We start from the raw sequence: 25859 nt of genomic DNA, 5'->3' as shown, positions 1-25859 counted from the left end.
GAGTGAACCCTTGGTTCTGGTTCTGGTTCTACTATCCTGCTGACTGAAACCTTGGTTCTGGTTCTACTCTCCTGCTGAGTGAAACCCTGGTTCTGGTTCTATCTACTCCCCTGCTGAGTGAAACCTTGGTTCTGGTTCTGGTTCTACTCTCCTGCTGACTGAAACCTTGGTTCTGGTTCTATCTACTGTCCTGCTGAGTGAAACCTTGGTTCTGGTTCTATCTACTTTCCTGCTGAGTGAAATCTTGGTTCTGGTACTACTCTCCTGCTGAGTGAAATCTTGTTTCTGGTTCTGGTTCTGGTTCTACTATCCTGCTGACTGAAACCTTGGGTCTGGTTCTATCTACTTTCCTGCTGAGTGAAATATTGGTTCTGGTTCAACTATCCTGCTGACGGAAAACTTGGTTCTGGTTCTACTCTCCTGCTGACTGAAACCCTGGTTCTGGTTCTATCTACTCTCCTGCTGACTGAAACCTTGGTTCTGGTTTCTATCTACTCTCCTGCTGACTGAAACCTTGGTTCTGGTTCTACTCTCCTGCTGACTGAAACCTTGGTTCTGGTTCTATCTACTGTCCTGCTGACTGAAACCTTGGTTCTGGTTCTATCTACTGTCCTGCTGACTGAAACCTTGGTTCTGATTCTATCTACTGTCCTGCTGACTGAAACCTTGGTTCTGATTCTATCTACTGTCCTGCTGACTGAAACCTTGGTTCTGGTTCTATCTACTGTCCTGCTGACTGAAACCTTGGTTCTGGTTCTACTGTCCTGCTGACTGAAACCTTGGTTCTGGTTCTATCTACTGTCCTGCTGACTGAAACCTTGGTTCTAGTTCTATCTACTGTCCTGCTGACTGAAACCTTGGTTCTGGTTCTATCTACTGTCCTGCTGACTGAAACCTTGGTTCTGGTTCTATCTACTCTCCTGCTGACTGAAACCTTGGTTCTGGTTCTACTGTCCTGCTGACTGAAACCTTGGTTCTGGTTCTATCTACTCTCCTGCTGACTGAAACCTTGGTTCTGGTTCTATCTACTCTCCTGCTGACTGAAACCTTGGTTCTGGTTCTATCTACTCTCCTGCTGACTGAAACCTTGGTTCTGGTTCTATCTACTCTCCTGCTGACTGAAACCTTGGTTCTGGTTCTATCTACTCTCCTGCTGACTGAAACCTTGGTTCTGGTTCTATCTACTCTCCTGCTGACTGAAACCTTGGTTCTGGTTCTATCTACTCTCCTGCTGACTGAAACCTTGGTTCTGGTTCTATCTACTCTCCTGCTGACTGAAACCTTGGTTCTGGTTCTATCTACTCTCCTGCTGACTGAAACCTTGGTTCTGGTTCTATCTACTCTCCTGCTGACTGAAACCTTGGTTCTGGTTCTATCTACTCTCCTGCTGACTGAAACCTTGGTTCTGGTTCTACTCTCCTGCTGACTGAAACCTTGGTTCTGGTTCTATCTACTCTCCTGCTGACTGAAACCTTCCAGCTGGACAAACCAGAGGTACAACCGGCTAACCTGTCAGCCTCTCCGCGCTGGGATTGTCCGTTTCTGCGGCAGGAAGTCTCACCAGGCCCCGGGAAGCTCGCGCAGTGTTGGCGCAGTTTAATATTCCAGACAGTTCGCAGTTAACAGTTAGCAGGCTAACATGCTAACATGTTAGCAGGCTAACAGTTAACAGGCTAACTCTGTTAGCAGGCTAACTGAGTTAGCCTGCTAACAGAGTTAGCAGCACCGCCAACATTCAACATCTCTGAACCCCAGGAGAAGTTCAAACCCCCCCCAGTCAGTTCAGACCATCTGTCCTGCGCATCGCAGTGGGGTGTCTGCCTCCCTCCCACAGAGAGCAGAAAGCAGAAAACAGCGTGAAACTGGCTGGACAAGACTCTTTTAGCACTTACCATGGTCGCGGCAGCCATTTTGAATACGTGTCACAAGTGACGTTGCGGAAGTTGCCGAATCGACTTGTCTCCACATGATCAATACTTCTTGTTTCTTTTAATCTAAATTATTATTTTTTTCTTTTAACACTTAAACTGACACAAGTTAGAAACAACAAGTATATTTTTATTCTTATTCTTATCCTTGTTTTGAAGATCCTACACAAATATTGCCTTCTTAAGTTAAATAAAGAAGGTGACAATGGTAAAGAAGTTACTATTTAATTTAAAGATAAAAAAATGTCACATTTTTGACAGTGGATTTCCTTCTGGGTATAATTCTATAATCCTACTGCCAATATACAGCAAATTTCCAACTCAAAGGTGAACATTTCTTCTTCATTCCTTTTGGTTTTCCCCTTTTTATCTACTTCCATCTAACCCTACCCTGGACCCTTATCTCTCACTTCAGCTACCTTCACGATGTGGCCGGAGGTTCTTTTCCCGGACCACTGCATGGCACTGTACCGCCAGAGTACCGCATGCTGATAAATTGGTGGTACAGAGCAGGTTTAGGCACAGCCAGGCACAAAGTGAGATCCATGGCCAAGGTTGAAGGAGCAGAGGTGGTGATGCTGCTGGTGATGCCCATCGTAGCAGGTCTCCACATCATCAACAGATCCAGAAAACTGAGGCAGACCATGACACTGCCAACCCTCACTCACCCAGATTTAGCCCTAAACATGTCCCTGGTGTCCAACCCCCTCTGACCACTGGCACACATGCACCTGATGATATTTTTTCCCTCTTTTTGACTCTGAGGTGCTCAGGCTGTTGTGTGAAAACATCCAAAAAAGAAGTTTGTTTGGACTGATTCCCCACGGGAGCTCTCAGAATACCTGGGTATGACACCGTTTGTGTCTGTCTGCAACCTTCCAAAAATGTCTGACTATTGGAGGACAAAACTATTTTTCATGTGGCTTTTCCTGCTTCAGTAATGTCAAGAGACAGGTTTCAAGCAATCACCACTAAGTTGCACATAAGTGATCCAGAAAGGACGCCATCAACGAACTGAAGAAGGGTACAGAGGAATATGACACCCTGCAAAAGGTCAGGCCTCTCATGGAAAGGATGAAAGGATGGTTGCCACAAAAGCAAGGCTCAAACTGAAGCAATACATGAAAGACAAACCAACAAAACGGGGAATTAAAGTTTTGTGTTAGCTGATGTAAATTGGTACACAGTTGACTTCAAGTTGTACCCAGGGAAAAATCAGGATGCTTCAGGTAATAGGGCTTCTTCTTTTGTGGTGACAGAGCTGGTGAATAGGGAGTACCTGGGGAGTGGCTAGTTGACTGTGACAAGCCCTCTCCTGTTCCATTATCTCAGCCGGTAGGGGTTTGGGGCTGTGGAACCTACAGGCAGGGCAGAGCTGGAGTGCCAATAACTCAGGAGAACACCAAGGACAAAAAATCTAAGAGAGGCTCCATCAGGTGGATCAGGGATGGTGACCTTCTCTTCCGATACCAGGGAGGTCTCCATCATCTCCATCATGCCTACATGGAGGAGACTGTCCTGTGGTAGTAGAAGACCAGTGATGGGCGTAGCCATAGGGTTCCTGTCCCAAGACCCACAGCTATGGGTGAGTATAACAAGTACGTGGGGGGGAGTGGACACCTCTGACCAGATGCTAGGAAAAACAAAAAGATGGCCCAGTGTTTCAGCACCTTCTGGACATTGCTGTGACCAACAGCTTCATTATTCACAAGGAGCTCAGCAAGAGGCAGCAGCAGAAGCCGATGACACGCCAGGCTTTCCAGGCTCTGTGCAAAGCTGGTTGGAGTGTCTGGTCCACCTAAACCCCCACTCACGGCCACTTTCCTGCCCCCACTAGCACCAGGGAGGACACAAGCAGAAGTCAGAAGGCAAGCCCTGGAAGTGTGTGGAGTTGGGCTCTGTCTCCAGCCTGACAGGAACTACTTCACCATCTACCATGGCTGCTAAAAAACGCCTAGAAATCCACCAATATAAAAGCCTCACACATGGACACTGAAAGCTGGAGGCAAACAAAACTCTTTGCGATGTTGTAAAATGTGTTAAATTTCATTTCTGCAATATTAGGTTTTTTTTGTTTAAAGCTAAATCTGGTAAAAAATTTTAAAATGTCTTTTTACTTTTTTTCTATTTATACACTGTTGTGAGCATTCATAATATATTAGAATGAAAAATACTTGATAGATTTTTAATGGTACACTTGTCATGAAAAATTAGGCCAAGAGTTTTACTGAAATTCTATTTTCTGGCACTTTCCTTGAAAAAAAAAGACTAAAAAGACCAGGTGGACTGCTATAATTTCAGTACTTAAAGGGTGATAACATGATGATTTTTTATGAGAATCTTGTTTGCTCTTTTTATTACAATAATTTGCCAGTGAATTAGTGGCATTTTTTCATCCGGTACTGTATGTAACTCCTCCTTCTCCCCTCAAATACTTGGTATTACCCATACCCAGCACTCTTTCACTTCTTACTTGTGCTTAATGAATGGAGGGAAATGGAGGACTAACAATGAAAAGAACGCCAAAAGGCAGACAGACAACAATTTTTTCTTGTTGGTCGACATCAACCGTTGAAAAAAAATAGAAAAATGATCGACCAAAGAGGGTTAATCATTTTTTCTTTTTTTTCTTTTCAATGGTTGATGTTGACCAACAAGAAAAGAAAAAAAAAATCAACCAAAGAGGGTTACCCCTCCCTGACCTCACCTTATCGTGGTGGATGGGTTTGTGTGTCCCGAAGATCCTAGCAGCTATGTTGTCTGGGGCTTTATGCCCCTGGTAGGGTCATCCATGGCAAATAGGTGTCTAGGGAAGGGACCAGACCAAGCACGGCTCATAGACCCCTATGATGACGACCAACCTGGGCATGAATGTTCCCTTGCCCGGACGCGGGTTACCGGGACCCCCCTCTGGAGCCAGGCCTGGAGGTGGGGTACGAGAGCGAGCGTCTGGTGGCCGGGCCTTTGCCCGTAGGGCCATGTTGGGCTCAGCCCGAAAGGGTTACATGGGCCCCACCTCCTGTGGACTCACCATCTGCGGGAGGAGCCATAGGGGTCAATCAATCCTAACAACATGTCTTCCGATGAGGAAGCAGAGCTGGGGGACTCAGGGGTGGACTCTCGTATCTCTGGGGCTGAAGTTGCTGAGGTGGCCAAAAAGCTCCTTGGTGGCAAGGCCCCGGGGTTGGATGAGATCCGCCCGGAGTTCCTTAAGGCTCTGGATGCTGTGGGGCTGTCCTGGCTGACACTCCTCTGCAGCATCGCGTGGACATCGGGGACAGTGCCGCTGGATTGGCAGACTGGGGTGGTGGTCCCCATTTTTAAGAAGGGGGACCAGAGGGTGTGTTCCAATTACAGGGGAATCACACTCCTCAGCCTCCCTGGTAAGGTCTATTCAGGTGTCCTGGAGAGGAGGGTCCGCCGGATTGTCGAATCCCGGATTGAGGAGGAGCAGTGTGGTTTTCGTCCTGGTCGTGGAACAGTGGACCAGCTCTATACCCTCTTTGGGGTCCTGGAGGGGGCATGGGAGTTTGCCCAACCAGTCTACATGTGCTTTGTGGACCTGGAGAAGGCATCCGACCGTGTCCCCCGGGGGCTCCTGTGGGGGGTACTCCGGGAGTATGGGGTACCGGACCACCTTGTACAAGCTGTCCGGTCCCTGTACGACAGGTGTCAGAGCTTGGTCCACATTGCCGGTAGTAAGTCGGATTCGTTTCCGGTGAGGGTTGGACTCCGCCAAGGCTGCCCTTTATCACCGATTCTGTTCATAACTTATATGGACAGAATTTCTAGGTGCAGCCGAGGTGTTGAGGGGATCCGACTTGGTGGCCTCAGGATTGGGTCCCTGCTTTTTGCAGATGATGTGGTCCTGTTGGCTTCATCTGGTCGTGATCTCCAGCTCTCACTTGAGCGATTCGCGGCCGAGTGTGAAGCGGCTGGGATGAGAATCAGCACCTCCAAATCTGAGACCATGGTCCTCAGCCGGAATAGGGTGGATTTCCCTCTCCGGGTCGGGAGTCAGGTCCTGCCTCAAGTGGAGGAGTTTAAATATCTCGGGGTCTTGTTGACGAGTGAGGGAAGGATGGAGCGTGAGATCGACAGACGGATCGGTGCGGCGTCTGCAGTAATGCGGACTCTGCGCCGGTCTGTCGTGGTGAAGAAGAAGCTGAGCCAGAAGGCGATTTACCAGTCGATCTACGTTGACCTCACCTATGGTCATGAGCTGTGGGTCGTGACCGAAAGAAGGAGATCTCGTATACAGGCGGCTGAAATGAGTTTCCTCCGCAGGGTGGCCGGGCTCTCCCTTAGAGATAGGGTGAGGAGCTCGGTCATCCAGGAGGAGATCAGAGTAGAGCCGCTGCTCCTCCGCATCGAGAGGAACCAGTTGAGGTGGCTCGGGCATCTGGTCAGGATGCCTCCTGGACCTCCCTGGTGAGGTGTTCCAGGCACGTCCCTCTGGGAGGAGACCCCGGGGAAGACCCAGGACACGCTGCAGGGATTATATCTCTTGGCTGGCCTGGGAACGCCTCAGGATCCCCCCCGCAGAGTTGGCAAATGTGGCTGGGGAGAGGGAAGTCTGGGCTTCCCTGCTTAGGCTGCTGCCCCCGCGACCCGACCCCGGATAAGCGGCATGAAGACGAGACAAATATAGGGTTAAATATATGAATTGTTACGTTAGCTGATGATTTGTGGCTGGCATTAGCAAGATAGTAGTTGTCAGTGAGGTAAAGTGAGGTAGTGATGTGATAGTCTAGTTTGTGTTGGTAATGTTGGATGAATTTTCAACATCAGGTGTCCGGATATATATATATATATATATATATATATATATATATATATATATATATATATATATATATATATATATATATACATATATATATAATTCTCATTAGTGGACATCTCTGCATTTGTGAGAGTAATATACGCGGTGAATTTTAAGTCTCCCCTGACGTCCCAGGTCAACAAATGTCACCATTGGTTGATAAATCTCTCAGTCAAATTTACAACTGACAGATTCATCAGTTAACCAGGTGTATTTGCTTTCAGCCAAATGTGCGGCTCCTGACATTTTCGCCACACTTCTAATCCAGTTGCAGAGCGACTGCTGAGAAGCCGTGTTTTTACACAATGCATGGCTGTTTATTAAAAACCAATTAAAAGGAGGGCTGGGGCCTCAAAGTTTGATGTCCTGCCACGAAAAATGAAATTGATATAACTCCCCCTTAAAAGAATAAATCTACAACAAATTTGCTAGGTATGATGCGAGTCCCATCCTGAACAGAACTGCATGTCAATATTTGGATTTCAAATTAGCTCTGCTCCCTAGAAACTGTAAGTGTCCCTTTTAAAGGCAGAGTATGTAAGATTTCAAGGCAATTCTTTCCACCACCAGGTGGCAAACACCAGGTCGTGAGCAAAACCACAAAACTGCTACCTCCACAAACGACCACAGGTTGGCAGTAATGAGCAAAACTCTCCCTTCACCCCTCCTCCTTGCCAGCTCCAATGAGGGCAGGAATCGCTTGTGAGCTGTAGCTCAGAGCCGCTCTGCAATAAATGGGCTTATACTCCCCCTACTGGTGAAAAAAAGTACGTTATTTTTTACTGGTCAGAAAACATTCAAGAAGGGTCTTTGTCATTAATCAAATAAGGACAGACTGGAACCTACATGTTTAAAAAACTATCTAATTATGATTGTAGTTATTTTTTTAGTTAATTTATTTTGAAAATATTGAAAATCTTACATACTCTACCTTTAAGAAGCAAGGTCGTTGGACATACAACCCCTGATCTGCACTAAACTGACATTGGGTCGGTCCAGTACAATGCTGACCACAAACGTGTCCATATGACAGCTCCACCCCCTAGCAACAGGATGTACCTTGTTTTAAAGGTCTAATTGACCAGATGTGGAGTTTGGCTGCGGGTGAGGGCAAGAAAAGCATGGGAGGAGGTCACCAGGGCAGGCTGTTGGCTGAGCGGCGCTGTAGGTGCAAGGGCCTTCACAGCTGCTTGCCGTTTTCTAGTTTGTAGCTATGTAACATTGTAGCTATCTTACCTTTTTGTTAAATACCATTATAAAAATATTTTAGCATAAAAGCACGTAGTTTTTAATGTTTGACTGTATCATAACAATATCTCTGCCCTTTGTAACAAACCAAACTGTGAGAAAAATCAGGTAAAAATTGGTGAAGTTATTGTTGTGGTTGAACCTACACCTTACAAATAAATCCGTTGAAGGAGCATGGAGACCCATCCAAGATGGCGGCGCAATGAGACATCAGCTCGTAAAGGCAGTGTGATACATTGATATGTGTCTGTGGTTTGGACCTTCATAAATTATTTGCTGAGCAGCTCTACTGTATTTAGCTAACTATTTCTTAGCTAAGTATATGTTGTGAACATAGAAAATACATAAAATATCTGTGTTTCTGATGTCTGTTTTGTTACGTAGATTGCTACCTTGCACAATTAATACCTTGGTAAGTTGGGTGTGCTATACTAAAATAGATTTTCATAATTTGTGTTTTTCATCAGATACTATGGTAACGAAATATTATAGGATTATTTCCCATTGTGTTAATTGAGAATGTTATGATTTAATGACATGAATGTAAACATAAGCTAAGCTGTGCATGTTGACTGTGTAGTCTAAGATAAATTATTTACAACCATTTATTAAATTAAATGTTTGCCCCACGATGCCCTGGCTTGAGAACTTAAGCCAGCAGTGGTAATGTGATGTTTTCTATGGAAGCCCATTCCCGCCGCTTGAAATAAAAAAAATCTTACAAACAATCTCATAATTATGAGATTGAAAGTCATAATTATGAGATATAAAGTCATAATTACGAAATGAAAACTCATTATTGTAGGCTAAAAAGTCATTATTATGAGGTTGAAAGTCATAATTATGAAATAAAAAGTCATTATTGTGAAATAAAAAGTCATAATTATGAGATAAAAAGTCATTATTATGAGATCCCTTAGCACTTGGACACAGTCCCCTTCAGAGGCCCTAGTGTGCTGTTGTTCTTGGACGATCTTGAAGTGTTTTCGAAAAGGTCAGTATTATAATGAAGTGTAATAACATATCTGTACAGATTATGATTGAGCGATTCAGTTTGCATTGGAGGTGACATTTCCCAGTTCAGTTTCCGTACATGTGAATAAGGATCCAGGTGTATTTGTTAACTAGCTTCGTCAATTAGCATGTGACTTGTGAGTATAATAACAGCATTTGGAGGTTCTTGGGCTTTTTGTATTCATATTCATATTCTGAGGAAAACGCCTGATTAAAGAGCAGTGATTTGTAAAAGCTAACGTGAGCTGGATGCTTGTCATCAAGCTCGTTTTATTCTTCTACAATTTGCGGAGGATTTATAGATGTATAAACCGTTGTCTGTGTCAGCGTGAATTTATATCGTTTTAAAACTAAATAAAAAGATTAGGGGCCGTGTCCATCAAGTGTCTCAGGGGGACATTTTACTCCTAAGTGCTGAGAATTTGTGGATTTTAGTCTTTTTTTTCCCCAACTCAAGAATAAAAGCTATTCATCATAGTTCCACAAACCTACGTATTACTCCTCCTCCTTCTAATGTTTAGTGTCCTAAGTGGTGATGAGTTCCTGTAGAGGATGGAACTGAATATCTGTTCAATATCAAACATGAAAGTTTACCTCGGTGAACGGAGGAAAGAGAGATCTGCGCTGATGTTCCGGAATCTTTTGGCTTTATGTCATGACAAGCAGCTGATCAAGCTGTATTGTTTGAACAATGCGGATATCAGGTATGTTAGAGGTTTTAGGGACCAGGAAGGAACCGTAGAGAGTTCCTCTCATAAGATCCGGGACCTTATCTCCTCATAGCGTCATCATTTATTGTAAAAACGTGAAACGTATCGCGTTCTTATTCCGATCAATTTTTATTGTAAAAACATGAAGTTCTGGATGTTTCGACCCAGAAGTATCGGATCAACATAATTTGTCTGGGATTAGTATTCCACTCTGGAATACTAATCAGGAATGTGGATAAATCTGAGCAACAGGTCACCTGTCAGCAGCAGTCAGACGGTGTGTCTGGGTGTGTGTTGCTTTTTGTTAACATGTTCTTACAACTATCGGTGTACTGTCTTCTGAAAACTAAAAATAAAATGATAAAGGTTTAATACACTGCTGGGACTGGGAAGACAAAACCTGTCTGCTTTATCACATCGTTATCACAATATCACATTACAATAGTTTTATTCCCAAACATAAAACTTGTCTCCTTAACATGAGAAAGTCACTTTTTTTTTATTAGGAAGACAGCTACACATCCAGTAACCATGTGCAAAATTGTACAATTATTTTTTTTAGAAGTAAAATAAGAAAAACCTTTTTTTTTATTAACTGCAGATGTTTATTAAAATTTAGTTGATTTATTGTCTAGATATACACTCCTATTGTCCATTTAACAGTTCACTGAGATGTCTCTGAAAGATATTTCCATATTCATAAATAAACGTGCCAATTGGTCAGTTTAATGAGCTTGGAAGTAATATTTAATAAAATAAATTTTACAGCAATAGATACGGTCATAATCCTGCTCTGAGACAGATGCACAAGATTCAGTCCTACACCTTGCTAAAAGTGTGAGTCAGACGCTTGAGAAGTAGCTTTTATGTGCAACTTTTTTTTTACTCTTCAACTCTTAGAGTCAGAATATTTCTAAAAAGTCTGATGAACTCCTGGTCAAATCAAGCCTAAATTTCCCCAAATTAGCACAGGAATTGTTTTTATGCGTATCAGAAAATGGATAATGTGAGTCGGAAGAACATTCATTATTGTGCCCAGAATTTAGTCGTGGTAATCTACAGAAATGACACTTCTTGCCACTTTGGTTTTACTTTAAAAAATAAACAAAAATGAAAAATGACCTGTTTGTTGATAAGGAGTATCTAATAAATTATCTAAAGAAAAATAAGTTATCTAAAGCTGATAAGCCCTGCGATGGACTGGCGAGCTGTCCAGGGTGTACCCTGCCTGTCGCCCAAAGCCGGCTGGGATAGGCTCCAGCTTCCCCACCACCCTGAATTGGAATAAGCGGTTCGGAAAATGAATGAATGAATGATCAAGCTGATAAATATTTTTTTCAAATTGTATTTATATTGAACAATTAATCCAAACATGTCCTGTTATGAAGTTCAATGTGAAAACTTTGTTCCGTTTTCCGTCCAGCACCCAAAGACGGAGGGAATAATTCTTTAGCCTGGATGGAATTAGATGGAAATGTTCTCACTGCATTGTCCCGTGTTTTTTAGTTTCTAATCCATAAATTTAGTTTGTTTTTGTTCGTGTATAGTTCGTGTGTCATATTAGTGAAATTTTACAATATGTGATTTTGAGATAATTCTGTTTAGATGCAGAATCTTTGTCATGCTTGCCGGAACCAGACCCAAAAATGCCAGACAACCACAGAAGGTTACTGAGGGCAATACTTCCTTTAATTGCTCAAAAAAACAAAAATGAGCAACATCACCAAAACACTAGAGAAAAACAAAGTTTAACACAGGAGCGATGCAGGCAGCAGTCCTGGGCAGCCACACACACCCAAGAGCTGTGCACCACTGACAACCATCTGGCAAAGACTGAGGAACCGCCACCTGGCGGAGCACCAGGCGTACCCGGACGATCCCTATAAAAAGCCCTCAAAAGCCCAGGGTCCAAAATGAAACAGCGTGGGATCCAAGACCTCTCCTCCGGACCATAGCCTGCCCAGTCAACCAGGTACTGAAGGCCCCGCCCACGACGACGCACATCCAAAACCCTGTCAACAGTAAAAGCAGGGTGACCATCAACAACCCGGGGGGGTGGAGGGGGAACGGCCGGAGGGCTCAGAGGACATGAAGAAACAGGTTTCAGCAAGGATACATGAAAAGTGGGGTGCACAGACAAAGATCGGGGAAGCTTGAGACGTACAGCGGAAGGATTACCAACCCTGTCCACTTCAAAGGGACCAATATAACGGGGAGCCAGTTTACGAGACTCAACTTGGAGGGGAAGATCCTTGGATGATAACCAAACCTTCTGACCTGGCCGATACAGTGGTGTGGGGGCACGATGACGGTCAGCCAAGCGTTTGTACCTGGTGTTTGTCCTTAACAGGGCATCCCGTGCCTGTTGCCACACTCACCGACAGCGTTGGACGTGCTCCTGGACAGACGGAACTGCCACCTCCAGTTCTTGTGAAGGGTGTTGGGGAAAATTGTTATGAGTTTGGTTTGTATTAAGTATTAGACATATATGCATTGATTTGCTGTGATCCTGCTGTGTTTTGTGTCAATGCACAAAGCTTTCTTTAAGTCATATGATCCTTGTCTGGAATGTGCAGACAAAGTCTGAGACAGGAAGAGTTTCCTGCAGGACATCTGTTTTTGTCAGCTGCTTGGTTGACCAGTTGTCTAAAGGTTAAAGGTAATAAAGTAATATAGTGAGTGATTGATGCTTAGTGAGCTCAGTTTAGCTTCGGAGGAGAGAATGATTGTTTTCTGTGGTCTGCCCAGCAACTAGGAGGAGTTAAGCATGGTTTATAATCGGGTGTTACTTCAGCATCTGCAGAGAGAGTTCTCTCTCCAAGCTCCAGCGTGTGCTTGTATTAGTTTATAATAAAATGTTCATTGTAAGAAGACAGTTGACTCTTAGATGTATTACAACTTCTCAAGACCAGAGTATTTTCCACCACAGTTTTTGGGGGCTCGTCTCGGGATCCTGCGTCAGTCCGCCCAGGTTGGGGATAGACGGGTTGGCCACCTGAATCCACAGATTCATCCTAAGAACCTCAATTAGAGAATTTCAGAGGACAGGACGTCTTTCTCCCACCCGTGGTCGACTACGCCAGGACTCCTTCTGAACCAGTGTGAAAAGACAATGGTGAGAAGTGTTATCCTAAATTTATATTAATTTTCAGACTCAAACTGGAGTCAAACATTACTAGAAATTTATCACAAATTAATAATCAATATCTTAATTAATAATCACAATATTTTTCTGTTTTGTGGTCAATTGTCTTCATTATTCTCATTGTGACAGGGATTCTCCTCCTCACCTCCTCATCGAAAGAATAACTCAAGGGATAAGAGAATAACTTAAGACGAGATCAGGTTGACGTCATAAATAAAATCCTGTGAGTTTAAGTTAAGTTTAGGTTAAAGTTTAAGTTAAAAATCGTGAGTAACAAGACCAAGTCGTAAGTGCTGTGAGCTAGACGTAGCAAGACCAGACCAGTAAATCTTGTGAGTTACAAGACCGAGACCAGTAAATTAGTCAGTAAGTCCTGTGAGCTCGAGAAGCAAGACCAGGCCAACCTTGAGTTAGAAGACGGAGAGGAAAGCCATCTTGAGTGAGGAGGAACAGAGAAGAAACTGTGTGGGCTGGTTTCTGGAGACATTGAGAATTTTGCCTGATAATTCTACAAAGGTGTGGGATTGACCCTCTGTGTACATCCGCTGCAAACAGAACTAGTTCCTTTGCAGTAGGAGGTTGATGTACAGCACCATTAAGAAGTTGAAATCTCTGTCTTCATGTGAGGGGAAACTGGGGTGGTTGTGTAAAATTTCCTGTGTTAAACTTGATTGGACTGATTGTGTGGAGAATTAAAACCACGTCTTGTGAAGCCACACCGGACTCTCGCAGGAGAGCCTAGAAGCTTGTGTGGGGGTAGACAAACGTGGGGGCACGACCCATTCACATGCATTCATCCAACTGTTGAAGTGAATTGTTTGTGTAAAATCTAATTTACTGCAGTAAGAAAAAAAAAAAGAAAAAAACAAACAACAAAAAATGTATGAGAGAAGGAAGTGAGGAAAAGAGTGTGTTCATTAAAGGCCTTCTGCTCACTGAAGGAGATGATGTCATAGCATGTTAGGCAGAAACAAACATATAAATCCTGTGTAAAATAGCTGCTTGTGCTTTTCTTCCTAAAGCTTTTATAAGAGCATAAAAGCCACTCCCTGTATGAATGTGGAAACCTTTTCCTAAGGAAAAGCAATTCTTTATTATCACCTGAGAACATTTTAAAGAGCAACAACATATTAAGAATGAAAAATCAGAAATGTGAGAGATTTGATTTATAGTATTAGGAACTTACTATGTTAAATTACTGTACATTGTGTAGGCAATAAGCTTGGGTTTCTGTCTGTTCCCTTTCAGACATTCATAAGGTGATTTTTATTCCTTTACTACTGCTATTATTAATTTACACCTAGCATGTCTAAATAAATCTAGATAAACTGGAAATAAATAATGCAGCTGAAGGATGCTGAAAATAAGCATAATGTTAGGAAAAAAAGAAAATTCTTGACCTTAAAATAGGAATGGTGAACCAACGTAACTTTGCTAGAGTAAATTTCTCTTGCAATAAATTCACTTTAGCTAAATGTGAGCGAACGGCGAGAAGAGAAGTTCTCAGAACAAGTGTATCTTCTTAGCAAGATCATGTTCAGCTTTCCCAGGAGAGAACTGAGTTATGAATCCACTGATAATATAGTCTCACACACACACAATTACAATGTAATATTCAAGTTACATGATGTTCACAGCACAGAACATGGTCCACATAATATGTTTGCCACAGGATTCAGAAGAAAACTATTATAATTATGAGGCTATGATCTTTATTTTCCCCTTACTGGAGAAGAAAATACACCACATGACCAAATGGTTCAGTCTCAAAAGCTCGTCTGCTGTATGGTGTTGGACGCATTGCAGCGTTCCCTTCTAAACCCTTGTCAGCATGCAGCTTGGTCCACAGGGTCCTAAAATTGTCTATCCTGCCTGAGGGGATTCAGAGGAGGGGCTGGGGGAGAGTGAGTTCTTGATCCGGGTCACTGCAGGGTTCTGGGTGTCACACATGTGGTCAGTCAGGAAACTGGAGCAGAAACGGTCCCTACAACCTACAGCATCATTTCACCTCCCTTCTGTGTCAGCTCTGAGTCCTGGAGCAGAACCTGATATGCAGATGTGGCTGCATGGACCCGGCCGCTGCTGATGGGGCCCGGAGATCCCAGAACCAGAGGGTCTGGCAGAGCACTGTTGGTTGTGACTGTGAACAGTGTGGATATGGCTCCTATGGTGGACATTTGAGCTGGATTTTCACCTTTGACCTCTGGAGGTGATGGATCCTCCTTGTCCTCAGACTGTGTTTCAGTTGTGGGATTTTCTGGAAGTAAAAGACTAACGGATGTGGCCGACAGGCAGCAAGATCCCACCCCGACTACCGAGTCAGATGATGTTTTCTGGAATAAGCTGCACCCTGATTCTGTCAGAAAGACTGTTGGGTTCACTCAGTTCACTGTGGAAAACCTGGATCTGCTTCCTGGAACTTTTGCCCACTCTCTGATCCTTTACATGTCACTCTTTGTTATTTACACATATGAATCTGATTTATTTACCAGGAAGCTTTGATGAACATGTGTCGGGCACTTCCTGGCATGACTTTCTGATTGTATGCTGATTGGAGGAGAGCATGGTGGCTGTGGCGCGTCTGACTCCTGAGCAGATCGAGTGATACGAGCTGAATGATTATCCACAAGACCAGGCCAAGGAATGAGGCCCTACAACCAAACATTTACTCACTGTTTCTGCTTAGCTTTATACTACATTTATGAGCATGTATAAAATTTTGCACTCCTGCAGACTTCTGCAACTGAACAATGACACAGACATCTCTGCTCTGCTGCAGGGAAGCTGAACAGTTTACACAGACAAGTTAACTTCTGGCATGCTGTGCTTTATAGGAAAATAAATAGATTAAAAAAAAAGTGATGAATACTAAGTTTTTAATGTTTGAGACAGAATAGATGTCAAAAGAGAAAAAATAAGCCGCTATATGACATTAAATAAGAAGGTAGCTTTGTAATTTCCCGACTTCAGTGAATGCAACACAAGTACAACAATCTCCGTGTTTTATTTGCTGACAGCTGGTGTTTTATCCCTAATCTGAATTCATTATTTTGAATTAAAGCAGATATGCTCAGTGGTTAAAATACACATCAGATGATTTTTGTTTAAAGAGTAGAAGCAACTCTTGCGATGGCTGCCAGTAAATAGACCAGTCCCTTAGTTAACACGCTTAATAAGTAAACAAACAAGTCATTTAAGCCCTGTATGTCCTCAAAATAACATGAATATGAGGCAGATTATTTGTAACAGTATTGATACTTCCAAAGTTAAGCTAACTATGCTAAACCGTTAGCCTTGGCCTTTTCTGTTACACACGTTTGCATTAAAATCATTAAGGAAGAAGTGCTGCTGTGAGTGTGTGCACGTACATGCGTGCGTCGTGTTGTTGTAGATGAAAACAGTTTTGCCATCAGTATTAGAAGTTTGTTTCTAAATGCTGCTTTAGTTCAAATGTAGATAGAAAACAAACAGCTTTATTATGACCTGAAGGTCTCTGGCTGTTCAGTACCTGAAGTCCAGCTGTTAAAGATGGTTTTACATCTTGTTGCTTTATGCTTATGCTTATGTTCACAATATATTTGGAATAGAAAGCCAGTCTTATTATGATCTCAGTTTTGTGTGTGTTGCTCCTGAATGGGTCTGTTGGAGTCTGGGAGAGACAAACCAGAGTAGACCATGAGACTAAACTAGACTACATTACTGATTAAATCAACAGTTCTGAATGAGCTTTATTTAATATATGCAGAGATTCTTCAGTGTGGTTCTGCTTCTGTCATTTAGCAGACATGACATAAACAACACGAGCAGTAAATCAGAAAGGAAATTCCAGCATGGATAAGTGTTGGTCAGACTGCTGGGAGTCCAGTTTGACACATGTCCTGCTATGCAGTACTAGAGGATTTTTTCTGGTTGTTGGTTAAGATGAGACTACCTGATAGGAACTTTGCAATAAGTAATTAAATTAATTTGGTTCCTTTGAATGATTACCTACCAGATAACTGAGTGGCCCTAACTGTTGCTTTGTATTGTTCATGATTTACTCTTTGACTGTTTAGCTGAAACTGACTATCCTCTGCACCCCCCAGGCCTGGCCCCCTGACCGACCTCTAGTTGACCCTGACTTGATTTTCCTTTCGATGCTGTTTGCTCTGACTGTGACACGGTGGAGGCTGCAGCTCTCCCGTCTCAGTTCTCATTACTTGAGCTTATTCTTTAGCTGAAAACAAGTCCATGTTTTGGCGCTCTCTTATGAATGACTTTCTGGATGCCATTTTCCTGAATGTTTTCCTCCCCCAGGTTGCAGACGGGGAAATTTCCTTCTGGCTCTCTTTTCAGGTCTTCCTTGGACCAAAAGTACTTTTTCTGGTTCTGATGTACATGCGCATGCGTAACATGGAAACATGGGCCTTTTTGTGATTCTTTTTGCAGGACCCTCACCCAAGCGGGCATAGTTCCTTCCAAGACTGCCTGTTCAGACACAGCTCTGTGTGAAAGTAATGTTTTAACATACTGTCCTAACCTCATAAGAACCCTTTTCAGGCATTTGCACACAGGTGAAAGCTGCCCTTCATGGATCAGCATCTACGCAGCTCTATTCACTTCAGCCTGGAGATTTTGTTCTGATAAGAAGCTTTAAACATCAGCGCTGGAACCAGCATCGATGGTTTAGGCCATTTCAGGTTTTCCTGACGACCCAGACAGCGGTAAAGGTCGCAGAGTGAGCTGCTTGGCACTACAGATTGCTTGAACCTCCTGAAGCTCTTCAGTCTGAAGTTACGGACAAATAACGCACCACCCAACAAAGGGCAGAATAATCCCTGTGGTTGCGTGGGTAAGTGAGATAGTCTACTCTCACACCTGAAGACCAGCCTTCGCTCTCAAGCAAGATCAGTGAGAGGTGAAAGAAGCGCTCCACTGCGACTGTGACATGCCAAGTCCCACCAGAACGCCGACAGTGTCTTCACTACACCTCTGTCACCCCCGAAGAGGAATGATTTGTTTCCACTTTTCTTACATTTATTGTTAGACTGAGATTTTGAAGCTGAAGTGAATGGCTCCTCACTATTGTAATTTCTGAAAGATTCTTTAAAAACCCGATAGGCATGAGGCTCCTGATGTTTTGAGAATGTTGTCTTCTGTATGTATTTTTGTGTTCTGATAACAATTTCTCTTCTTATTGTTGGTCCTGTAGGACCAAGAGGAGGGAGAGTGTTGGGGAAAATTGTTATGAGTTTGGTTTGAATTAAGTATTAGACATATATGCATTGATTTGCTGTGATCCTGCTGTGTTTTGTGTCAATGCACAAAGCTTTCTTTAAGTCATATGATCCTTGTCTGGAATGTGCAGACAAAGTCTGAGACAGGAAGAGTTTCCTGCAGGACATCTGTTTTTGTCAGCTGCTTGGTTGACCAGTTGTCTAAAGGTTAAAGGTAATAAAGTAATATAGTGAGTGATTGATGCTTAGTGAGCTCAGTTTAGCTTCGGAGGAGAGAATGATTGTTTTCTGTGGTCTGCCCAGCAACTAGGAGGAGTTAAGCATGGTTTATAATCGGGTGTTACTTCAGCATCTACAGAGAGAGTTCTCTCTCCAAGCTCCAGCGTGTGCTTGTATTAGTTTATAATAAAATGTTCATTGTAAGAAGACAGTTGACTCTTAGATATATTACAACTTCTCAAGACCAGAGTATTTTCCACCACAAGGGAAAAGCGGAGGCTGGAACCCAAACATGCACATGAATGGTGACATACCAATAGCAGAGGAGGAGAAGGAGTTGTGGGCATATTCAATCCAGGGAAGATGCTGGGACCAGGAGGCAGGATGTCGGGCACAAACACATCAAAGGGCTCTCTCAAGGCTCTGATTGGCCCGCTCTGTCTGGCCATTGGATTGAGGATGATATCCAGAAGAGAGACTGGCTGTTGCCCCCAACGCTCTAAAGAATGCTCGCCAGACCTGAGATGAAAACTGGGGACCACAATCAGAGACAATATCTGTAGGGATACCATGGAGACGGAATACATGGGTGACCAATAACTCTGCTGTTTCAAAGGCCGAAGGCAGTTTGGGTAAGGGGACGTAATGCACCCCCTTGGAAAAACGGTCAACAATGGTGAGGATTGTAGAGTTTCCTTGAGATACAGGAAGACCCGTGACAAAATCCACTGCAATGTGGGACCAAGGACGATGAGGTATAGGGAGCGGACCCGCAGGTGACTGATTGGAAGTCTTCCCTCTGGCACAGGTTGTACAAGCTGAAACAAACTCACGAGTGTCCTTACAGATGGATGGCCACCAAAAACGCTGACAGAGGAGCTCCAGAGTCTGGTGAATTCCAGGGTGACAGGCGATTTCAGAGCAATGAGCCCATCGCAGGACTTGGGATCTGAGAGGAGTTGGAACAAACAAGCGGTTATCAGGGACATTGTCAGGTGGAGGTTGTACCTGAAGAGCTTCCTGAATCCTTTGTTCCACCTCCCATAGGACAGCACCCAAAACACAGGAAGGAGGAAGTATAGTCTCAGATGGGGTGCTGGTTGGTTCATCTTCTGATTGACGAGAGAGTGCATCCGGCTTCACATTTCTGGATCCAGGTCTGCAGGTAAGAGTAAAGTTGAATCTGTCAAGAAACAAGGACCACCTGGCTTGTCAGGGGTTTAACCTCTTGGCTGACCGGAGGTAAGAGAGATTCTTATGGTCAGTCCAGACGATGAATGGGTGCTCCGCTCCCTCCAGCCAGTGACGCCACTTCCCCAATGCCAATACCACTGCTAGCAGTTCGCGGTTCCCAACGTCATAGTTGCGTTCTGCAGGTGACAAACGACGTGAAAAGTGGGCACAAGGGTGTATTCTGTCATCTTGAGCCGACCTTTGTGATAACACTGCTCCTACTCTTGAATCAGAGGCATCAACCTCAACGATGTATTGTTTGGTGGGGTCCGGGTGAGTGAGGACTGGAGCATTGGTAAATAATGTCTTTAGCGTAATAAAAGCCTTGTCTGCCTCGGGTGTCCATTTGAATCTCTGCAGTGTTGAAGTGAGTTGAGTGAGAGGTGCAGCCACCTTACTGTAGTCTCTGATGAAGCGTCTAAAAATTGGCAAATCCAAGGAACCTCTGAAGTTGCTTCCTGGACTCAGGGACTGGCCATTCCACCACGGCTCTGATCTTGGCAGGATCAGGAACCATCTCGCCCTCTTGTATAATAAAACCAAGAAAACTCACAGACTTTGAATGAAATTTGCATTTCTCCGCCTTCACAAAGAGGCCATTTTCTAGGAGGCGCTGGAGCACAAGTCTGACGTGACTCTGATGTTCCTCTAGTGTTTGAGAGAAGATGAGGATGTCATCAAGATACACAAAAACAAATCTGTTCAGCATGTCCCGTAAAATGTCATTAACAAGGGCCTGGAAAACCGCAGGAGCGTTTGTCAAGCCAAATGGCATAACAAGGTATTCAAAATGACCTAGTGGGGTGTTAAAGGCAGTTTTCTACTCGTCTCCTTCTTTGATCCTGACCAGGTGGTAGGCATTTCTCAAATCCAGTTTAGTAAACTGGGAGGCTTGGTGAAGAAAATGGAAGGCAGAATCAAGCAGTGGATATTTATTCTTGACTGTGATCTCATTTAAACCCCTGTAATTGATACATGGACGAAGAGTGCCGTCTTTCTTACCCACAAAAAAGAAACCCACGCCAACAGGAGAGGAAGATGGGCGGATGATTCCAGCTGACAGGGAGTCCTTTATGTATGTCTCCATAGCCTCTCTTTCAGTACGACAGAGGTTATAAAGTCTGCTGGAGGGTAGCTTGGCTCCAGGCAAAATATCAATCTTGCAATCGTATGGACGATGGGGGGGTAAGGATAGTGCTCGTTCCTTGCTGAAAACAGTAGCAAGGTCATGGTAAATAGCAGGCACGGAGGAGAGGTCTGGTGGATCAGGCACCTTAGGCATTAGAACACCCTGGGGAGATAAAGCAGACTTCAGACAATGTACATGGCAGAATGTACTCCAACAAATTATAGTACCCTTTGACCAGTCCAAATGGGGATTATGTGTCTTTAACCAAGGGAGACCAAGGATGAGAGGGGAGTGGGGAGAATGAATGACCAAGAATTGGATCTCCTCTCGGTGATTACCTGAGGTTAACAGGGTTACTGGCTGGGTCTGATGAGTTACCCTAGCCAGAACTCTGCCATCAACTGCATAAATGGTTCAGGTCTCAGAGAGCTGCACTAAAGGAATGGAATGCTTTTTAACAATGGATTCATCAATGAAATTCTCATCTGCCCCAGAGTCAATAAAAGGTGAAAAAGGTATTGAAGCTTGACCAACTAATAAAACAGAGGTTAACTGGGTACGGTGACTGTAGACTAGAGGAGGATTTGAGATATGACCCATTCGGACTCCTCTTACCTCGAATGGGTCTAATCTTTTGACCGCAAGGGACAGTTTGGCAGTAGGTGACCAGGTTGACCACAGTAGAAGCAGAGTCTCTGTCGGAATCTCCTCTCTCGCTCAGCAGGGGTGAGCCCAGTTCGACCTAGCTGTATGGGTTCGTCAAGCCAAGCCGGAGATGGAGCTGAACCTGGTAGCGTTGGGGATGATCCCACGGCAGCTGTAGGTAGAAGAGCTGGTTGTCGGGAAGGAGGAGGGCCATAGCGAGCACCACGTTCCTGCCGCCTCTCCCTGAGGCGGTTATCCATCTTGGTGGCCAACTGCATGAGAGCTTGCAAAGAGTCACATTCGTCACGGAGAACTAGTTCATCACGGATTGAATCATTTAGACTCCTCAAAAAAACATCCTGAAGAGCAGTCTCCTCCCATCCGCTCTCTGCTGCCAGAGTTAAGAAGTCAATAGAAAAATCCGCTACTGACCTGGCACCCTGTTTTAGCAAAAGAAGTTGACTGGCAGCCTCTCGTCCACGAATAGGACGGTCGAATGGTCTCTTCATCTCAGAGGTGAAGAGATCAAATGATGAGCGAAGCGCTGGATTATGATCCCATATTGCAGTGGCCCAATTGGCGGCCCATCCGGTCAGTAGACTGACTACAAAGGCGACCTTAGCTTGGTCGGTTGTATAGGTGGTTGGCTGAAGATTGAAGACAAGAGAGCACTGGAGAAGGAATCGACCACAAGAGCCTAGTTCACCATAATACCTCTCAGGTGTGGGAATATGGGGCTCCCGTGGATGGATCACTGGGACAGACACAGGAGTGGCGGTGTCTGCTGGTGGAGTCACAAAGGCCGACACGTGACTAGCTACCGTCCTTAGCTCTTGGCTTAAAGCAGATACACTGGAACCCAAAGTCTGTAAGGAAGCCATAATTTGATGGAGGGACTGGTCATGTTGGCCCACAAGCGCACCTTGTGCAGCCAACGCTTGTCGTAATGTCTCTGGACTGGTGGGGTCTTCTTGGCCAGATGGTTCTGTCATGCTTGCCGGAACCAGACCCAAAAATGCCAGACAGAGACACAACCACAGAAGGTTTACTGAGGGCAATACTTCCTTTAATTGCTCAAAAAAACAAAAATGAGCAACATCACCAAAACACTAGAGAAAAACAAAGTTTAACACAGGAGCGATGCAGGCAGCAGTCCTGGGCAGCCACACACACCCAAGAGCTGTGCACCACTGACAACCATCTGGCAAAGACTGAGAGAGGCAGCCCTCCTTAAGTACTGGAGGGAGCGATGATGAAATGCAGGTCTACCTCTTTGTTTTAGGCTGCTGCACAGCCTAAAACAAAGAGGGGGAAAAAAAGGAAAAACAAATTACCACAGGAGCAAATACACAAACCATAAACAAAACCCTGACAATCTTGACATAATGAATAACTGTAAAGTAAGCTACATCTTATAAAAGCCTGTATTTTAATAGCCAATATTTATTAGATATTTGTGTTGAACTGTCACAGGATGGATGAGCTATATGACTTCTTAAGGTCAAGACATGTTTCAGAAGAAATCATACAGCGACTGGAGAAGGATAAGGTAGTTAGCATGTTAAGGGAAATACCAAATTTGATAAATATTCATTATGCACAAATATTATAATATGGATAAAAATATAATTTATTGTTTTTCTACATTCAGCTTTGCCTGTTTATGATCATGTGCACTGATTGTTCTAAAATGTTTATTTTGTTTTCACATGTAGATTGACTCCAGTGTCCTGCTCATGACAGATGAACAGCTAAAAGAGTATCTACCATGGTGACCGCCTGGCAGTCCTTGGACACTGCAGACGGAAGAGTGATAACACTTCTTGAGCGACTGAGAGCCAAGATTTCAAGAAAGAAAAGTGACGATTGTGAACATGTTTTAGACAAAGAACCCCTTAAGAACGCACAGAAAAGTGTGAGAAAAGTTGAGATAGGGTGGTTCCATTTTCGCAATGGAAGGTTTTTGCAAGTAAGGACCAAGAAAGGTGGAGGAACAAGAAAAATCTGTGTATCAAAGGACGTTTGTAAAAATGAGTTGATAGAAAAAGCTGTGGAGTTGTTTTTTCCCTGTGACATCACAGATGTTGTGGTTGATTTAACAGATTTTAAGGAGCCCTCATTAGAGGAGCAGACCACTGCTGGAAAACTGTATGAACAGACCAAACTGCCTCTTCTGCATTTTTACTTAACAACCAGAAACAAGGAGAACAACAGTGGAACAGTTCCACAAAGAGTTTCAATAATACCAGAAACACGCTGCTCCCATCATTCATGCCTGCCTGAGTCTGAAGCAGCAAATCCCACAGACAAGCAGCACTTTTGCACACAGTGATAATGTTTCTTCACTCCACTGTTGACATGACTGATTTGTCCAGCGTGCAAGAACCTGATGCTGCCATCGCTGTGGATGTTTTTGAGAATAGTGACACTGTTACCTTCTTCACAGGGCACATCTGTGAAGTTGACCATTTCAGTCTTGATGATACCGTACCACTTTCTCCACAGTGTCCACACTCACCTATCCCTGTGCCTTCTCCCCCACCTGTTCATGCCCTACAGGAACCCACCGGCCAGAGGGAAAGAATGAAGAAAATTCTGATTCTTCATCGTGGCCAGATTCTTAAAGAACTAACTTCACATGTTCATGCAGGATGACGTTTCTATCCAGGTGATACTTCCTGATGGACGGTTGGAAAAAGCTGTTGATGCTGGGGGAGTTTAGAGGGATGTGCTCTCTGAGTTCTGGCAAGACTTTAATGAGCAATGCTCGATGGGGAATGACTTTAAGGTGCCTTACCTACGCTATGATTATGGTCAGCAGGAGTGGGAAAGCATTGGTGGAATGGTTGCCTTTAGTTGGCAGAAAGAGAAGGACTTGTCCCTGTAATCCTGGAGCCAGCAGTTCTGTATTCAGAGTCCTCTTGTTACCAGCTTTCTCAAGTACACGGTCAGATCCAATGGTCTTTGAATCTTGCTGTTCAGATGTTGCAAGCATGGACCATGAAGAACTGCTGGAAGTCATGGATCTTCACAGCTGCAGAAGAATTCCAACAGCTGATAACATCAAACAAATCTTGGAGGAGCTCGCCCACCAAAAGCTGCTTCAGGAACCTGCCTTTGTTACTGAGCAGTGGAGCAATGTTCTCGCACCCATGAGGTCAGAACTGGAAGGCGTTACAGCTGCATATGGAAACCTACGGCCAACTTTAAGAAAGGTCATGAAATCAGTTATATATCCTGATACTCTGAATGACCAGCAGAAACACATTAGCAAGTATCTCAGCTCATATCTCAGGGAATCTGAGGCACCAGTCCCTTTTCCTGCCGTTTTGCACTGGATCTGATCTGTTTCTTGGAAAGAGCATCAGCGTCAGCTTCACACAGCGACGTCCAGTTGCCCACATGTGGCTGCTTCTTGGAGTTGCCAGTTAACTGTGAAAACTACCCTGACTTCCGGCATGAAATGAAGAACGTTTTGGAAAGCAGTGTTTGGGTGATGGACATAGTGTAGCAAGCTTCATCTGGAGGAAGAGATCGTGCCAGTTCTGGGTTAACAGTGAAACGTTTCTTTAGTCTAAATACTAGACCTTAGATGATTTTTTATTAGACATGCTAAACATGTCTCTGCAGTTTTCTTCTTCTATATTAGTACTACCATACTTGACACATGTAATGATCTTGGCCTTCCAGGATTAAGAGACATTCGAACTGGATTAAACAATAGTTCCTCTCTCTCTCTCTGCAGTAAGGCGGGTCCACACAGGACAGAAGGGTGACCAAAGGAGGACGACACTCAGAGATTTACACTCTCCCTTCTCTCTACAGAATGCAGCTGCATCAACAAATGGAGATTTTCTAAGTGGAACATCTAACGCAATTTATAGTTGCAGGTCGGGGGGATACCGAGAGTCACATCTGACCAAACGCTGGTTCTTGTCAAAAACGACACCTTACATCAAAGTACCAGACTTCATGGCGCCAGAACAGCCCCTCCCCGGACTGAGAGGGGACTGGAAAGAGATTCAAACTTCTCCCCCAATTAAAGGAAACTTTAGATGCTGAACCTCATTGATCTTATTTTACAAGTTTGTCCCTAACCGATTTAACTTAGTCTAAATGACTTTGGTTAATTGTTTTGATTGAATTTCTTCTTTTTCATTTTTTTTTATCTTGATACGTGATTTAATTCTTTGAACTGATCACAGACCAAAAATAATCATGAACACTGTATTAAATAATTGTTTTCCAAGCTCCAGACCTCTCTTAAGCTACTAATGTGAACGAATAAAATGTGAGTTTCCTTTTCAGGATTCATTGCCCGATGAAGACGAGTCATTACAATTAATTAATCCACCTTTAATAAAAATACATGCAGCCAATCTTTTCATGTGTGAAAGTAATACTATAAGTTAATGCTTTTCTTCCCAGCAAACGAGGAGTCTGCATAACTCTTAAGAATGTGATTTGATGTGTATTGGAGTTGAAACAAAGTAAAGAATTCACATTAATGAGATGCAGAGGGAAGGAACTAGAGCTGACCTGATTGG

The 25859-nt window shown here is 43.8% G+C and overlaps 1 protein-coding gene across 1 annotated transcript in view; it reads right to left on the bottom strand.

Moving 5' to 3' along the window:
• The window catches only part of tm9sf4 (transmembrane 9 superfamily protein member 4), a gene marked incomplete at its 5' end in the record, with an annotated part of 47381 nt that extends 45471 nt beyond the window's left edge, over positions 1-1910 (bottom strand). The window contains one exon of the mRNA XM_079239515.1: positions 1893-1910. Coding sequence (XP_079095641.1) covers positions 1893-1910 — 18 coding nt within the window. The remainder of the gene's footprint in view (positions 1-1892) is intronic.
• Between the last annotated feature and the right edge of the window lie 23949 nt (positions 1911-25859).

The sequence above is a fragment of the Telmatherina bonti genome (genome assembly GCF_933228915.1).
Source record: "Telmatherina bonti genome assembly, chromosome: 4".
NCBI lineage: Eukaryota > Metazoa > Chordata > Actinopteri > Atheriniformes > Telmatherinidae > Telmatherina > Telmatherina bonti.
This window is presented reverse-complemented; position numbering and strand designations above follow the sequence as displayed.